The sequence below is a fragment of the Ptychodera flava genome, chromosome 16, assembly GCF_041260155.1.
Source record: "Ptychodera flava strain L36383 chromosome 16, AS_Pfla_20210202, whole genome shotgun sequence".
NCBI lineage: Eukaryota > Metazoa > Hemichordata > Enteropneusta > Ptychoderidae > Ptychodera > Ptychodera flava.
In genome coordinates, this window is record NC_091943.1 from 8,227,488 (window position 1) to 8,246,803 (window position 19,316).

The window sequence follows — 19,316 nt, forward strand, 5'->3', positions numbered from 1 at the left end:
GTTTTCGGCAACATGGAAAGATAGCCCAGGGTGGTGAGACACACTTTAGAGTGTACAGTAATCAGTTGATCTGAGACTAACACCTGAACACAAACACAAAAACATTACTCAAAGGGGTTGAAATCAAACGGCAAACTTTCATAAAGGTAAAAATAGTTATGTGTGTAAACCATATTACTACTTCAATTGTGAAATTCTGGATATTGCAAATCCCATAGGAAACAACTAAGTGGCTGGGTTTGCTTGAAGAGTTAGGCATGAGAAAAATACGATGTCATTCAATGAAAATGTCAAAGTTAATTCAGCAAAAAAAGAGATCAAGAAAAGGTGAACTCCTTGAAAAGAAAAAAGAGCTGTTAAAGAGGTTGAGCAGTAATCACAAAGTAGCATGGGGGTAAGTTTGGTGGACACCTATCCAATTTATATGGGGGGAAGGGGAATGGACGATTTTGCAAACATATTTACGTGGAACCACAAGTCTAAAATAAGATTACCAATCAGATTGAAAGAACATTGGTTGAAACTAATGAGATTCAAAACACATGACATTACTAAAACAATTGAAAATAACTGACTGTGTGAAGGTCACTGCATTGAAAATGCTCGCGTTTAATTAATTAGGCAACAATGTGAAACCAAGTTGTACCAATACCATACTATACTGGCACTAACCTCATCGTATTATTCTTTTACAAGACTTTTTCCCCCTGACACAGTATTTTGTGAGCAGACACATTGGGTGAAACTGAAACACAGATGATTTTATTTCGCACCGTTTAAGTGAAGTGTAATTCTCACGGCTTTGTTTACATTATCCTGAGCGAGCATTTCAGCCAAACTGTATTCCTTGTATGATTTATAGCCTCATGAGAATGGCAACAGATTTCAACAAAAACACTGCAATTTGCCCGTGCACAGTGTTTCACATTCACTATTAACGACACAATGTATGCACGTTATGGGCATACGCTCTATAAAGCCTTTACTGAGCTATTAAGAATTCTTGTATCTATGTAAATAAATAATATATTTATGACACATGTGCAAAATCCTTGTAAGTGGTTTATGAGTTGAAAGTAAAATCGTGTTGATTGAAAACAGATTTATTAGATGTTTCTTGCAGTGAGTGCATTTTGAACAAACCATATGCTACACTGTTTTATTTTTTATGGCTTCCATCGATGCTAACCCTCATTGCGACAAAAAAATTGTTAAAATGAATGAAGAAAAAACAAAAGCCTCACATTTCTTTCTGAAATGGTTGTCTTATCAAAATCAGATAACCTGATTATGGTTTTATACTTTTTTGATCACCAATTGATGGATTAAAAAGAAACAGAAATGAGCATGGCATACATTGAGAGTGTGCTATAAATTTGGAATGTGCTGCTTCTTTTCTCATGAAAACTTCACACTGAACAGTTCAAATTCCAGTCACGATACCCTTCCAGCATTATGCAACTTTGCTTTGCAAGGATAGCTTGGTTATTGAATCACCCTGTTTTAATGGTGAGGATTTAGCCGAGCTGGTTTGACTTTGATGTCTTTGCTAGTTGACTAGGTGCCGTACACTGAGTGTGAAACTGACTGAGAATTCACTGAATTTCGTTGATTCAATTTTCAATATAATTATGAAGTTACTAATCATACATTCTGAAATAATACGGACTGCTGGCAATGCTTTATTCTATGTTGTATGTTTTAATTACTGTTGGTTAAAAAATGAAAATATGAACTGTATGTATCAAAATCTTTTGATAAGTATGATGGGAAACCAGGGTTGGTGTTAGAAATAAATTATTAACCGTATTTTAAAACTGTCAAAAGAACAGGAAATATGACAAATATTTGCCTTTTGGAAAACCAGCCACTTGTGAAAGTTGACAACAATTGGTTTTATGGACAAATCAATCATTTTTGAACCCTGGGGACACGGGCCCTACGTGTATTGATCTTCAATATTATCACATCAATTACTCTATATGGAGGGAAGAAATGCCTGGAGTGTTCTGGAATCTTAGAGGTGTCAAGCGTGATATTTTTTATCTGAAATACGGCTTCACACCAACTGGGTTCACACATTGAATTTGTTTCCTTGGGTTAATGCCATCAAGTTGCAGGGTGAATTTCATCGAAGCTGTCTGAAAAGTTATGTGGAGTTTGTAATAAATGAAGCATTTCTATTATACATTAACTCTGCAATACCATGTTTTCAAATCAACTTTTGCAATCAGAATTCACTGAATCCAAAACTGTTATAACTGTTAAACACAAATAAATTTTCTACTGATTTAATGAAACCTGCATAATGTATTAGAGCTACGGTTCACAAACTTATTTGGAAATTGGATGTTTTCATCTAACCCATCAAACGGAAACATTTTTCATTGTCACTGACTACGCATTAAGATTAGAGCTGAAGTACTCGCTCTTATATAAGCCAGACCAACTGCAGATGAACAACATATTTGATGAAATTACAGTCTGAAACTGCAGCATCATAGAGGCATCAAATGTAGCTAATCAAATTGAAAATTTTAGGTTGAAATACACTCATACATCTTTCATAGATAGCCTTGAAATAAATACAGGAATTCAATTCCAAAGTATGTCCTCAAGATTGAGTGAGTTTTTACCAGCGACTGAATAATTAGTATTTTTCTCTGTATGTGTGTGCATATATTCTAAAGTGATAAAACACTGCCTGACTTTGTGACAGAGACGTTGTATAGATAAACAGTGAACTGCTATCACTGGTGATTCTTTCAAGGTTATATTTTGAAGAGAAAAATTATTTACAAGACTCGACATTGTTGTAGATGAGAAGAGAAAACAATAGGTAGCTAAAAAGTCAATTAAATGGGAAAATATAAGTATCCCTGCTGGGGCATTTCAATTTGCAGCTATCGCGCATATGTAAATTCAGGTCACACATACAGGGAAAAATCGAAAATTTGGCCAACTTTACTATTTAATTACATTCATTGATGGAAATATTTGTAAAAAAAATGAAATGCCGCTTCATAACGCAATCATGCTATTAGAAAAAGTCAATCAACTATTTTGAGAGTAAATGAAGCAGTGGTTATAACTGATAATTGCTCACAGGAAGAACTTAAAATTTCTCACTGTTATACTTGCTGTTAGTCCTTACAAGAGAAAGTGAAGCCAAGCTTGACAAAGTGAAAAAAAACCCGACTTGATGAATTCTTCTGTAAGCAATGCATTAGGATGTGAAAGGATTATGAAGGAGGAAGAAAATGAGATACTAACTAAGGTCCCTGAGCTGAATGAGTTCTTCAAGCTCCAAATCCGTCAACGTAGCCTCAGTGTTGTTGTTGCCATGTGCCATAAGAAATCCACTTGATGTAAACAACCCACCATCAGATGATTTCACAAACAGGAAAAAAAAAAATAAAACGTTGGAAAAGTCACACACGGATCTCCTTTGTGGTGTTGCGTGAAGTCAAGCTCCTCCTCATCATATCTGGGATCAACGGATCTGCGGCATCATAAACCTCTCCTCACACAGATGGAAAAGAGAGATGGAGAGAATGGAGTGAGATGTTCACCGGATGAGTACCATCATCCTGATAACATCCTGTCTCCTCAGTCTGCATGCGTGTGAAAAAACATGGGGAGTCAGAACTTCATGCTATGCAGGATGCTGCTTTTTTTTCCCTTCTGTTTTTTGCAATTGGCCAGGTGGTTTGGCTGACCTCATTTAAGACTCATTAAAACTGGTGAATGGCTCTTCATGAAGTGGACACCCTAGGCTGTATCAGTTTTTTAGTACGGCTGTTGAACTGAGTACTTTTACATACATGTCGGACTTGGTTATCAGCTCATAAATAATTCTCAAAACAGTATTTAATGTTGCACAATGTCATGATTATTGCTCAGCTATGAATATATATGGTTGTGTATATTTCATTAATGTTTCTTTTGTAATAAATATGAATTACAAATTACCTGATTTTATCAATATTTGATAAACAAACAAAATCGACTGATAGAAGAACTTCTTTATCTACTGTCAAAATCTACCACAACCTTCCTGACATCACTGGTATGTTTCATGAATTTTATTCAAATGCTGGGCAGAATTACAGGCTACTTCATTCTATGGCTATTGAAAGATTTTGTTATTTAATATGCTTACCACAGCAGACAAACAATGCTGATCAGTCATACAGGCAGTATATTTCCAATGTATACAATTATTTGCAGTTTATTTCGTGAAAAACAACATCAGCTATACATTTTTTTAACTTTAGTGAGAATATTTGATAGAATTACAGAGTTCATGTGACTATATTTCAATTGCACTGAAATGAAAGAGGACACGTAAAAATAAACCGTGAAACAAAGTTTAAAAACTTTCCCTGAAATGTTTTGTACATTTTATTCTTGTCCAATCTCCCTTTATTCTGTATGTGTTCAAAATCATTTCAACAAAGATAATGACATAAGCTTGTCTGTATGATAATTTGGTTGCTATGGTAACAATTTTTCTATCCCTAATGTTACAATACTGACTGAGACTAAGGATATTCAAATTTTCATCATCAGATGGTGTAAGAACTTTTAATGCTGTTTTTGTCCTGCTGTTGAAACTGTTGAAAAATGATTTACACAAACATAACAGGGATCTTTAACAATAAGGATATTGTCCTCAATGATTGAGGATATTGTTAATGGTGATATCAATATGGGACACAAAATCCTGATGTCCCTAGTCATTGAGTAAAATGTCGCTTTGTGATCACATCATATATTTATAGATAAGCTTGTAAATGCATAGACAATAAGGGAAAAAAAAATTAAATCTCATAAAACTCAGTGTCTAAGGATAGATAAAGTTTAAAAAAGTTCAGTGCAGATCAAAAATGGCTTGAAAACGAGCAGTATTGTAAATGATAATTTCAAAGATTCAACATTAATGCTTTCACCATTGTAGTTTGGCCCAAGCCTATTGTTAACAGTAGTAATAGTGGACCTGTTTACTAGAAAATAGGGGTGCACAGCTTAATGTGAAAAATCAAAGAAGATAAAGATGAAATCAAGGGTTGGCATATTAAAATGCTCGCAACACTCCAACTCAGTGAAAAATGTATCAGTGTTCTATACCTGATAGTGACTAGCTGGGAAATCATACTGGGTTGAACAAAAACAACAACAGCCTTTGCAAGACAGATTGGATATTACTACAAATTGAGACACGAGATATTGATCAGCAGCATCGCAACTATGCGCATCATGTAAGCCCTATGGAAGCAGCATATCATATACGCCCTGTGGGAAATGCATGCCATGTAAGCCCTGTGGGAGTTGTACATTATATCAGCCACCAGTGGGAGATGCGCACTATGTACGACCCATGGGAGACAGCTCATTATGGGAGCTCTTATGCTGACCTGGATTCGTGTATAACCTCTACAGACCTAGATGTGCTGTAAATAAACTCCAGCAATCTCAGTTTCAGGTGACAACACAACAATCACCATATGTCATATTTGGCATCACATTGAAACCCTTTTTAAACTGCATAATTCTTCCTTTTAAAATTAGAGTTAAGGTATCGTAGTTTCATAATTATGACACATTTTAATTGATTTTCAAATATTTTCTCTTTCCTTGGTATGTTATAAAATCATACAGTTTCATAAATATTTTACATTTCATAGTTTATAAAATGTGAGTTTGTATTTACTGCAATGCATAGCATAATTTGGCCCACGAACTTATCACCTGATCATCAACATATGAACATACGTTTAGGCACAACATTCTAGGATCTGTAATGCAGCTTATATCCATATGCTTCTCAAAGATAAACACTCTGAAATCTAGACCATGTATTTGTTTTTTCTTTGCAGATATTGCTATGTACATGTACCTTGATAGATTTTTCAAACAAAACATACTGTCAATAGTATCACTGTAATACACAGTCACTTTTTTCCTGTCATTGTCTTAAGGTAGAATGCACCTCAAGGACAAGCATTCCGACTCTCAAACTTTTTCGATTCTTTTCTGATCTACCACATATGGAGGCTCGTTTTAAAGCTCCCGGAGGAAGAAAGTTTTCAACTGCAAAGTTTTTCAAAAATAGAAAATTTTATTTTCCCCGTGCTTGTGTGGGCTCATTTTAAAGACCATCGGGTATGTAAAGTTTTACTCATCTTACTCTTGCAAAAATCCAAAATGTCCTTTGTCCCATAGAGTCGACACAGAGATGGCGGCCATTTTGAATTTCAAGTGTCAGTAAATGTTAGGTTATTTGTTTCTCTGTTTCAAAAATTTGCATGGTGACCCCTGACTCTTATTCTTGATTTGGTAAGAGAATGGTTGAAAATTTAATTGAGGAAAGTTTTAGCAAAAGTTTAAGTTCTTTCAGATCCAAAGTGTGTACTGCCTTATACATGAATGAAGCAATATGTCCTGTATGTAGCCATATACCACAGAATCTGTTTTATCAGAAATTCATAAAACATCAAAGACACCTGTCAAAAAATATGAACAAGTTTATTTATAATCTTAATTCTGTAAATAGATAGTGTACCTTTTTGTTTGCTGAATAATGTTCAGTTGATTTGGGGGTCCAAGACAGTATGTGACAAATTTAGCTTTTATAGTTATTCTTGTGTCATAAATTTCATTTTACCATAATTGCTAAAAATAGCTCAATCTGAATGCTTACACAAGGCTTTTGGATTAAAGTTGCTACATGTTTAGCCTGCTGAGATGAGAAGTTGAGTTTTCATCACCAAACTAAGTTTTGAAAAATGGATACAAGTCTATGAAAGAGGAGTTCAACTGAGTATCATCTTCTTTAAAGATCAAAACAGTTTGCACGAGCAGGGGAGTATGAGGCGGAAAGACTGTGCAAATGCCAGATGTGAGGAAAACAAAGAGTGGCGGGTAGCGAAGTAGAGTTTTACCAGAACACATGTCTGGGTCAATGATTCTCAACGTGTTTGCATCAATAACTCCATGGTATTCATTGCTTTTAGTGATGAATGAAAGAAACACATTGCGTGACAATCGGTTCTTACTTTAGATTTCTATTTCAGAATCCTAGCCTTTCACATCGTAACGTTTGTAGGGATATCTGTGAACTGTGAGAATTACCAACAGCGGTCTGAGTGGAAGTAGACTGATATGATAGAGATGTGCAAAACACTGATAATGTCACTTTATTTGAGCTGCCTAACAGCCTAGTACTGATATCTACTTTGTGTGGAACTGTACCATGCGGTGTACTGTACCATGCGGTGTACTGTACCATGCAGTGTACTGTACCATGCCGTGAACGTTATAATACAATGTGTAGTTTGCAATATTGTGGAAATAAATACAACCATCTGACATGACTTATCAAAAATCAGTTTGACTGTACAATACCTCCCTGAAATAAATGTCCATGAAACTAACTTGGTCCAATTCTGACATGCTCTTCATGGAAAAATCCACCTTCCCAATTGGAATCAGACTCTGACAAACATTTATTGGTAACAACTTTGGACCACACTGGTATATGTATGCGTTAGTCACCTCCAATGAGAAAATAATCACATTTGAACCTGTAACTCAGATACAAGACATTTCATCCAAGTCTGATCATGACCATGAGACATGAATGTCCTTTTCTCCATTTGCAATATTCAAATTAGCCTTTAGTACAACACAGTCCCAACAGTTTTATTAATTGATAGAATTTCTAGAAGTATTCATGTCGTGTTCTGAACAACCTTGAGGTATGTGAGACACATGTATTCCATAATGTTGTTGATTTTATTGAATGTAGCTGCTGCAACAACATTTCCTGGCTGCTTCATCTTAGTTGACACACATGGTAACTACTTTGGATTACTGAATCAACAATTTCCTAGAGATTAAAGTCAATGTCACCACCAAGAGATCATAGACTTGAGCCACCTTGTTTCAGTAACTATGAAAGAACACGGTGACAGTGACCAGATGATCGACCAAAAATTGGATTAACAACTATTTGCTAAAACAGTGAATATTATAACAGATGAGCCCAAGGCAGCTCCGACAATTTCCATGATGAATTATTATTTTTGAAAAAAACAGAAATGAGAGCGTCATTGCAAAAAGTATATGCCCACACATATGACGCCCACATAGAATATGTTGTTTGTCTTTCATTTTACAATGCTCATTAACTTTGCAATTAAAGTATCCTCTGCTGATCTCTTGATAAGATTGTCTATTAATCATGTAGAAAAATCACCATGACAACATGCATAGTGTTGGAAGTACTATCTGATGGCATGCAGTTGGACAAGAAAAGGGGGACTACAAAAACCAGCATAACAGTGCCCTCTGAGGTGGATCATTGAAATTGTTGATCTGATCAAATGAGGGCAGTATTCAGTGCCATTACATTTTACACTATATCAATATTGGTAACACCACTCATGATAAAGAGTAAAATATCAAAAAGCATATTGTTTAGGTTTTAAAAGGTAATTTTTAAGAGTCTTCATGCGTAGATATAAAATTTTCAAATGATGACTGGGTCAGTTCTTCTCTTCATCATCAGGTTTTATTTATAAAAGTTACCAATGTATGAATGTTGATAAGTCTATTACTGCTAACATCAATGTGACAAGTGTACCACATGATACAGCCTGATGGTGTGGTAATTACATAATATGAACATGTACTGATTATCTTTTCTAGTATATATTCTGGATAAATTCAAAGTCTTCCAGCATATTATGAAATGTTGCCAATACAGATTGGTTGGAAATCTGTCAGTGAGTGAACACTTGCTGATCAATCCAGGTATATGAAAGTCAACTGTTATCCATGAAATTCTCAAAGAACATACCTTTGTCCTCTGGTACTAGCATCATTTAACCCTTGATAATCCATAGTAATCTGTGAGCCATATATCTGGATCTATAAACCACACAGCTGATGCAATCACAATGACGATTGGTGCGAAATCAAAGGCAACTGGTATGGCTGTACCACTCAGCCGATAATGATGACCCTTTCAAGGTAAAGCTTATGCACATATTTTTGCAACCTGGTCTTTGATTGGCTGATGAACAATAACATAACTTGATGAAATCTGTTTCATCCAATCACAATATTGGTCACAGAACCAGAAGAATGATCAGTGAACAGACAGAAATATGAAATAAAAAAGACTAAAGATGTGTTCAATATTGGAGACCTGGACAATGACACACGATATCATTGCCTTACCTGCTTCAGCACCTCTTTGCCGTCGTCTGTCTCCAAATTTATTGAAAGAGCACCTTTGATCGTCCATTCTGTTGCTTTGGAAACGACTGAGTACGTCAAAGAATCCATCGTCGTCTATCATGTCAGGTGACAACTTCTGTGAATACAGATTGGGCAAGTTACAAGTGGAAGACACCATGTTGCAATGGATGCCAATTGATAGGTAGTTTTCCCATTTAGCTAACAGGGATCATCCTTTGATAGCTACAGCAAAGTTTTATCTTTCACTTCTGACTGAAGAGCTTTCAGGGCACAATACTCCGAAATCCTTGGATGAGTTGAACAGCTCAATTATCATAAACTAACACAGGACAACTTTCCAATCTTTGTAACAATCACTGGCATGGTACTGTAATGTGAACATTGCCATACCAACCCTATGAATAAAACAATGCAAATGCTGCAGAATATTCAACTTGACCCTGGCAGTTTAATATTTGGCTGGAAGTGGACGGCAGTGTGAAAGTGTAGGGAAGGACAATTATCATAAAACAGTTTTTGCTAAAACATGCAGGTAGACATTTGCATATCCCTACCATAAACATTCACTTGCTCATCCCAAAAATCCCCAGGTTGCAACAAAACATGACGGTGAGAGGGTTAAACTGAACATACAAAATTATTTTACTCCTCAGAGTAGTTTTGTTAAAGGTTAATTTTTGGGTTGAAAGTTCTACACACATCATATTTCATAAATTGTATTTTGGTAGAAATTGTCAGGGCTAATTTTAAACCTCTTGAAGAGAGGAAAGTTTTCACTGTCTTTTTGTTTTGAAAATAGAAAATTTTATTTTCCCCACAGAGTTAACACAGGGATCCATTTTGAATTTCAAATATCAATAAATGTTAGGCAATTTGTTTCTCTGGTACCAAACTTTGCAAGCTGACCCCTGATACTAATTCTTGATTTGGTAAGAGAATGGTTGAAAGTTTCATTGAGGAAAGTTGAGCAAAGTTTATGTCTTCCACTTTCAAGCCACATACCACCTTAATCCAAACTATGCAGTTTATCAATGGCTAACTTGGATAGATGTGTTCTGTCATTGTGCTAACAATGAATACGCAAACTTTCCATATATTCAATCTCATATGAATAAGATTGAAACCTGTCAGCAATGCATTAAAGGAGACTTTCTGGCTTCTTTCAAACGATCTGAGGGATGGCGACTGTTAGCACCTAAAGAGGGCGTCTTCTTGTCTTACATTGATATAGCAATCATCACCACAATATGGTGAGGATGCACAAACCGTCTAGATATAGCCATGTCAATCATTTATCAGCTAGGATTTATAAATTATGATAAGTTTAAAGTCAAAAGTTTGATAATTTCTTGTTATTGTTATGCACACTACTGAATTCCACTGTGATATGATATTAAAAGACAAAGGTGGATCTCATATTCTGTAAAACAAGCCTATCCTAACTGATGACAGCCAAAGTTAACAGTAATTGATAATACTTTGTTCATATCAATTGACCCATGGAAAGTCAATCCTTGTGTCATACTAATGTTCAAATAAAGTGTTTTCATTCATTGTGTTTCTTGATTATGTTAATTTCCTGTGCTTGGTTATTTATAAAATATTGCACGTATTTGAGGCACTTTTTTCAGAATATCACTGGTGGTTGAGTTATTGTACCACTGAAACAACTAGTAATTATTGAAGGTTGTCATATGCACTTGACACATTAACAGCTATAAGAAGGTGGAAATATTAAGTACATGCACCAAGTTCACTGAACGGCCCAGTTACTGTAACTTTTGATGATTTTTTGTATGTCGATTACAAGTTCTTGTTCTACTTCCTAAATCATGGTGAGATATCTGCTATTTAGATTGTCAATACAGAGTGTGTGTATGTGTGTGTGTGTGTGTGTAATTGATTGCACTGTTACTGTTCTACATTCAAGTTGAATTCTAGCCGGGACCAGAATTTAACTAGTCAACAATAACAATACAGTCTACACATGTACAGACTTAGTTGACAAGTTGTATCTCAACATGCTTTAGGGAGATGAACGTAAAAGTATAATTTTGCATTAAAAACAAAATTAGTGAAACGTCATCAAAGTTACAGCTACTGAGTCTTCAAGTGCACTTTCATACTGGTCATCTCCATAGTAACAATTCTACATTGTGGTGTACTACATTCTGTGTGCTGTAGGTCAGGAAAGAACACACCGGACTCAAGGAGGGAAAACGACCCGGAGTGATCGGCAAATCACAGGAATGGATCACACAACAATGTCATCGCCAACGTTGACAAATACTTACCCTCTGGGGCATTTGTAATTTAACTTGATCTGTCTTCAGGGAGGAGGTTGAGGAGGCAAGGCTACCAGAGCTGGCAGAGGAGGTAGCCGAACCCTTCCTAGAACTTTTGTCTTTACTAGATTTGTGTTTGTTTTTCTTTGACTTACTGGTAGTACTTGTATTACTGGTAGTACTACTGGCTGAAGAAGCTGCGTACTGACACATCAAGACAAAATAAAGTAATAAAAAGAAAAACAAAACAAAACATTCAACATGCAGGTGACAATAAGGTTGAGTACTAAGTTCTCTCTCATTTTCAAAATTAACTAAAACAAACAAACAAACATTTTGTTTGGCAGAGGCAATTCTGGACAGTTAGTTTACATAAATATGAAACAATGTTTCTAATTTGTTTGATACTTTCGAATAGGAAGTGAATCAAACCTTGTGCAGAAAACATTGAAGCCACAGTTTTATGAATCTTGCACATTGAATAATTGTATTAGGCCACGGTGCAAAATACCACACTTCTTGAAGTTTTAATTAGAACTCAGAACTCAACCAATTAATGAAAAGGCTGATGCAAATGAGAGGTTCCGTGATAAACATCTACAGAAATGTCCATGCAATAACAAAACCACAACAGTAAGATAAAACAAATAATGATAGACATTCCCCATTCTGTGATAATTATCACACCACAAAGCATGTAGGTCACTATCTAAAACAAGGGAATAGGATCATGCTCTCTACTGGGAACAGAGGCAGGGATAGGTGCATGGTGACAGTGACCATGGCAACAGTGATTGCTACTTTTGAAGGAAAGGGCTCATCTTATGACAGTGATATCAGCAAGCTTGGCGTCATGCTTGTCAGGGATGGCAGTGATTGGATGCCTGTCTATGCTAAAAATATTGCGGGATCACCTAAAATTCTGACAGCCAGTGTACTGGATTGTTCCGGTTGTTTTGCAGACTGGTTGGTGAGAGCGCTGTTAAAGTGCTCAGTATTTGTTGGGAATACACAAGTTGGTACCGCTCCATGAGAAATTGGATAAAATTTGTAATTGCAATGGGGTTAAAACTCAAAATATTTAAGCCCCTGCTGGAAATAGGAAAATACAGATAGAACTGAAGGCTTACTTTTTCTGGAGTCATTTGGACTAATTCTAATAACTCCATACTGTGTCGTCTTGGTCTGGCACCACCTAAAAATTGGACAAAAAACCAGAAAATAAAGAGAGACATAAATACAAAAGCCCAAAAGATTATAAAATAGTGGGTTGCATTAATATATTATAATGACGAAAATGCTTCTTTCACTTTTACAACTTTGGGTGTTTAACTCCAAACTGGTATAAACTTGTCTCACTATAGTACCGGTACTTGTTACTTGGTATGATTCTATGAACGCTGCTTTGTAAAATCAACATACCGATAGAGGGCGCTGTAGGTAACAGCTTGGGGAAAGGAGAACAAAGTTGGTGAGAGTGAATATTGAACACCAATAATTGACTATTATGGGATACATGCTGGTAATGATCACTTGCAAAGACAGCAAATTACATCATACTTTCGTCATGTCACGTGCAAATCTTCAAAGACTTGTAAAGCCTAAAACTTAAAATTATTTATTTCTGTTATAACAGTTAATTGTGTCATGTGAGAATTACTTCGTTCTTGTTGGGAAAATCAAAACAGAATGAGCATTATTTGAACATTGTAGAACCAAGTGTCGTTGATAAAATACAGTGATATGATATAATTTCTTGGAGATAAATAAGAAAAATTCTAAAGAACCTCAATTTGACTGATGAGCTTAATGAGCTTAAAAAACAGCAAGCTCTCTATTCCAAGGCTATGAAATTATTCATTTCAGTGGAAAAGAAACTCCACTGTCTATGCCCTCATGAAACCCAGAGGAAGTGATCATTGATTTTGACCTTGCCTTTACCCACCCTTTCCTGAGGTTCCCCACCCCTCTAAACCCAATATCCCATCCTCCTCTTTACCCAAAGTACAATACAAACACATCATTGGAAATTAAAAGATGGGGACCAAGTCATACTGATGTGGAGAACGGTCGTATCGGGGATAGAAACTGACAGACTAATGGTACAGCATTTGAGTTAGTCTTTGACGTACATGTTTCAATGTCGGTGGTTTGGGTATTGTTGGTTGAAGTAGTCACGCCTCTAGAGGGAGTGCTTCCCATGCCACGCTGGCCCTTCTGTGCTGGGGCTGAAGTTACTGTAGCAATGAAACATGAAACGAAACACATGCAAAATATAAAATATCACATGACAACACGAAAGAAAGAGTGATAGATGATGAAACAATAAATCAAAAGAGCAAAACTTGAAGACATTTCCAATTAAGTTCTCTGCCACAGAGAAGAATCATGTACAGAAATCAACAAAGATGAAATGATATATCAAATAATAACACACAAAATTATAATTTCAACAAAATGTACAAAAACAACTTACAATACAAAATATAATGGTATTAATTAGAACATGTAACAGATGAAGCAAACATGGAAGCAGACACATCACAGTACATTACCAGGACATACGGACAACAAAAGTTTTATAATTGTGTGATGTGGTTGTGGTTTTCTTAGTTGTCCACAAAGACAAGTAGACAATTTCTGTTTGTAGATACTTTGGTCCTGTTATTTTGGATGAAATATGACAATGTGAGCAAACCAAGCATACATCATGCTAGTGGTGCAACACTGTGTGCACAGTGTCATGATAGGAATACTATAATGGTCATACATACTTCAACATTACATACATGTGTAGTAGGCAAGTTTTATAAAGAAACTCTCGCCAAGACTGTCAACTCAGATGAAATGACCCTCCAATCACAAAGACCAAACTGTTGCATTAAGTATGAAAGTACTTCCCAAGATCAACACTGGAAAAGTTAATATCAGTAAAAGTAGAAAAAAAGTTTAAAGGAAACTGCTAAACTCACTGTCTGTAATCATTTTCACTCTCTGATGAAGCTTTCACAAATACTGGTAGCTGAAGACGGACTTTAACAGCAGAGAAGACTTCTCAGAACTGAACCACAAAAATGTTCACAGGCCAAGATATGTTGACAGAAAATTCTTACATCATGTAGAGGGAGTGACTGTCAGGCTTCACTCCTCAAAGGATCTATTTATCATTGTGAGGGAATGCGAAATACAAATTTGCCATTCCAACACATCAAGTATCTGAGACACAACTTTGTCATGCTATCATGGATCTAAGACCCTTATTCTTTACCCACTTCAGTAACAGTAGGGACTTGTAGTCGACAGTAAGGGTATCAAAGGTGGCTAGTTTTCTTTGTTTGTCTTTCAGGTATAACTGAAAACGCTTGACCCCCTGACAATACTTAGTTGTGTGCAGCTGCAACAACCCGACGTGTTCTGATGGTGACTACTTCGGACACGCTCAGCTGTTTACGCTTGACGACAAACTTATTACCGGCTCTAAATCCACCACAACAAGCAAGCTGAAAGGCCATTTTCAAACACCAATCAACAATACCCCCCAACATAATGCAGTCACACTCTGTTTGCCATAAATTCAGTCATCGGAAACTTGCATTTCAAATGCTACTCAGCCTCTGAGTGCCGTGTTGTTTCCTCGCATGAGTTTCACTGGAGATAAGTATCTTGTGATAATGGCATTTGGTGATCAAGAGATGTCAGTGCAAAGAATGATGGGTCAAACATCCACACCTATCTACTTGATACTCAAGTGTCTTACGGTGAATTATGATAGAGTCGACTGACAAGAGGGCTGGTATCCCTTCTCAGTCAGGTATTTTTTCAATTCACATGGGCTGAAATTTCATACCGTCAAACGTTTTTATTTTTGCGTTTTTTGTTTGACAAATATGTGAAAGTACAGCAAATGGGAGAAAACTGCAATTACCCTTAAAATAACATACAAGGTGTTTGCAATGTTGGCATGTTGCTTCACTGCTACCGAGAACACACCAAGTCATCTGTAACAACTTAAAATGTCAGCTAAAAAACATTTGAGCAAATTACACCGCTACAGGTGTGCCTTTGTACCTAAGCCCCATTTCAACTTGATAAATGACACCATTACATCTGTACTACAACTAACTATTCAGGTTCTAACTGGCACATTTTAAATTACTCAATTTTAAGTTGCTTCTAAACCCTTCATGCATAAACACAGGATAGAATTACTTGACATGTTGGCTCTGAGAAGCCTAGGGTTATACCTACATCATCAAAGCAGAAAGCTTTGATGATTTTCTCAAACTTTCCCAAGGGAAACTTTAAACCATTTCATTTCACAATCAAGAATAACAAGCAGGGGAAACCAAGCAGAGTTCATGATTAGAGAAACAAATTACTTAAAACTGACGGATATTTGAAATTCAAATTGTGTTACAGCACCATTAGCTGTATATTTTGCATTTTACTTGCGTAAAGATACCATCCAATCTTCAGAGAGATATTTTTGATTCCTGTCGTCATTAAGCCATATTGTCTTTGAAAATATCTCTTTTTCAATCCATGGTACAGTGACGGATTCTGTCGGTTGTTCAGTTTTTGTGTACTCGCTCGCTGTGACCATATATCGCATGAGTTGCAAGTCAAAACTTACTCAGTTGTTAAAATCTAATTTGACATTCAAAGCCAATGTTTGGAAAACGTTTTGTGGTCACACTTCAGTAAGCATGTTTACATCAGGTGTATTTGATTTCAAATGATCTGACCTAATCGAAAAAAAAAATGCACAAAAGATACAGGGATTTAAGTCTTTTAGGAAAGTTAAAGTCAGGATTTTCAAAAAAATAAAACATTGTAAACTTTATTTACTCGGGAGGCTTTGAAATGGGTTAAAACATAAAGCAGCCGCCAAGAAGTATTGTAAAAATCCGCTGAGTTTGAAAATCTGTCCCTAGGGCACATTTACCTTGACGAATCTTATTCCCAATCTATGAATAACTAGATAATATATAATGTAAAAAAATTATTTAAGTTTTTAAAAATTACAAAAGTTTCATTAAATTTGGCTCCTCTCCTCTGAAATGAACTTTGTATCTGTCTTTTGGCTCTGTTGATGTGATTTTCTCTAAATTGAGTTAGATTGTACACAAATATTATCTCTAATCCATGCAAAAATAGACTCTGGAATACAAAAAATCCATGCCATCAATTTACATTCAGATTCATAGATCTGCAGTGTATAGTTGTTGAGCAGAGATGGAGGTGACCTCACTGCCAGTCAAATCAGTATCACTATATGATACTAACTTGGAGATTAAGTGAGTTTTTCTGTATCACGGCAACAGTATACCACGGCAATGACAAACCATGGCAACAATCTTAAACAGTTGTCACAATGCTGACTTGACAAGGTCTGATCAGAGAAACCCTTGCTAAAACATCTACTTCTATAATACACTGGGCACTCACTAGGTGGTTACCATGGCAACAGTATCAAGATACATCCTCCTTAAAATGAGAAAACATCTCAGCTGTGTCGTCTGTCTGTCAATTCATTGTACATCATCAGTATCATCAAATAGTTTCTTACTCTGGACTGAATTTGACTGATATTCCTTAATTCAATCATGAGTCATCTAAAACATCACATCTACCACTTCATGAATATTTACAAGGTACACTGATAGAAGAGTTCAAATAACATTTTGGTCTACTCCTGAAGTTTAAAGGTATACTGTCACCTATTCCAATTTTGCCACAATTACCACGGAAGAGAAAATCTAACCAATCACAGATTTTAAGCGGGTGGCCGCTTTTTAAAAACAGCGCCCTCACATGGGCATTTTGAATACCAAGGGACGCCCCTTTGACCATATATGGGCATATTCAGATTACAGGTGACTGTATACCTTTAAGGTAGAATGCACCTCAAAACAGATACTCAAACTCTCAAACTTTTACAAATTCTGTTTTTGGTATACCACTTGCGGGGGCTCATTTTAATTAATTTCTTGCATCTGTCAATAGTCTGAATGTGGCTGACCTTTAGAATATCCACACTTACACAAGCTTTTGGCATTTGTTTTGATCTTGTATTTCTTGTATTTTTGAGATGTCATGGGATCAAAACAGACTTTCCACAAAATTCAACCTGGTACACAAAAGATTGAACTTACACAGAGGACTGAGACGAGAACGCTACACTGATTCTCACAGCTGCCTCATCAAAGCACAGTGTAAACTTGAACATCTTAACACCCATGTCAACTTCAACAAATGCCATGAAAATATAGAAACACAAACATTTTTCATTCACATTGACCTTGAGCTTGGTATCACTGGATTTGCCAACAGAACAATATCTAAAGAACTGTGCTCACAATTCTACCTATCTGCAGGTTTTCTCATAAAATATTTTTTTACAAATACAAATACCAGATGATAGATCATATAAATTCCAATGATTTTTTTCATTGGGATATCTTTGTCGGCTTAGATCATCAATCACTATCGGTAATTACGTCTCTAAGCAATATTTTTCATTTTAAAATTTGAACTAAGAGGCCTTAACTTGTTCTGACAGTGTTGGATATCTCAGCAACTGAACTATGAAGATGTGATATGCATCGGCATACAAAATTTACATCCAGACAGATATATTCCGTTGCAATTCATGTACTGTGTATGGAATGTGAACACTTGTTGTCTGCTTGGATATTGATCATGATCCATGCCCATCGGAATATGTTATCAAACTTGACACTGAAAAAAGAAAGCTATTATACACACTTGATATATACCAATAGGAATTCAGACTGGTAAAAAAATTGTCATTCTCAAAGTCACATTTAAAACCAGTTGGCAAAACTGTTCTCTAGTATAATAATATGGAATTAAAGTGCCACATAAGTTTTTACTGTTTACATATAGTGAAAACAAGCAACTTGTCTGATGCAATGCAAAATTTAATATCTACATAGTACTGTATTGCCTATAACCCACCATGTAAATGAAAGAAGTCAGAAGTTCTGTGGCACATGTGCTGTCCATTCTTACTTTTCTGGCTGATAATATTTGTGACTTTGATGTTATGAGTTTATGAAAATTTAGAAGGAGACGACTGAATTTGTCAGGGATGTTTCCATATTGCATAACCAATCAAAGTGTAGTAAAGTAAAGCAATACTGTAGGAGACAGTGTCGTTCTTCAAATAGAGACGTTTAAGATAAATTGTATCATGGATTTTCAAGGTGAATGTTGATCGATCGGCACACAAAAAGCAGAGTGTTGTATCTTTTGTTTTGACAAACCGTACCACACATGGTCCCTCCAAAAAGAGGGAGGAGGGACCGTGCACTAGTGTTGCAAACTTTTCATCAAAGTTTTGAAACGCAGGCTCTTGTTCCTTATTCTCTGTGACAGAGAAATGCTGCGAGTAAGTCTGACCTATATTTTGAGGGTTACTGACACAAAACACAGACTACAAATGCCATCACAAACACTGTTGACATTGTTGACACACACACACTTGTGGATGAACTCTAGGTAAGTGGTGTTATTGTCACTTATTTAGCAATAACTTATGAAATCTAGTTCGTTTCATGACAGGTGCATTTTCTTATAAATTTAAGAATTACATGTGACATCTAATCGGCAGCATGCAAGTGTGAACACCAAACAGTATAATACAATTCAAAAGTTGTTGCATAAAGTCCTGTGAGACGCACGATTAAGAGATCCAAGCTACAATGATGCATGTTAGCACTTGAACCAAGGTTGACTACG

The 19,316-nt window shown here is 36.0% G+C and overlaps 2 protein-coding genes across 5 annotated transcripts in view; one reads left to right on the forward strand and one right to left on the reverse strand.

Annotated features, from left to right (window-relative positions):
- LOC139152724 (UDP-glucuronosyltransferase 2C1-like) overlaps positions 1-19,316 on the forward strand; it is a 567,100-nt gene that overhangs the window by 134,288 nt on the left and 413,496 nt on the right. The window lies entirely within an intron of this gene.
- Positions 1-19,316, reverse strand: part of LOC139152708 (G-protein-signaling modulator 2-like) — a 128,588-nt gene that overhangs the window by 41,102 nt on the left and 68,170 nt on the right. Inside the window, exons 11-14 of one of the 4 annotated variants that reach the window (XM_070726008.1) lie at positions 13,685-13,789; positions 12,683-12,747; positions 11,562-11,756; positions 9,247-9,382 (exon numbers count right to left, since the gene is read on the reverse strand). In XM_070726008.1, the coding sequence (XP_070582109.1) occupies positions 9,247-9,382; positions 11,562-11,756; positions 12,683-12,747; positions 13,685-13,789 (501 nt within the window). The remainder of the gene's footprint in view (positions 1-9,246; positions 9,383-11,561; positions 11,757-12,682; positions 12,748-13,684; positions 13,790-19,316) is intronic. The other 3 variants (XM_070726010.1, XM_070726009.1, XM_070726011.1) reach the window with 3 other exon arrangements.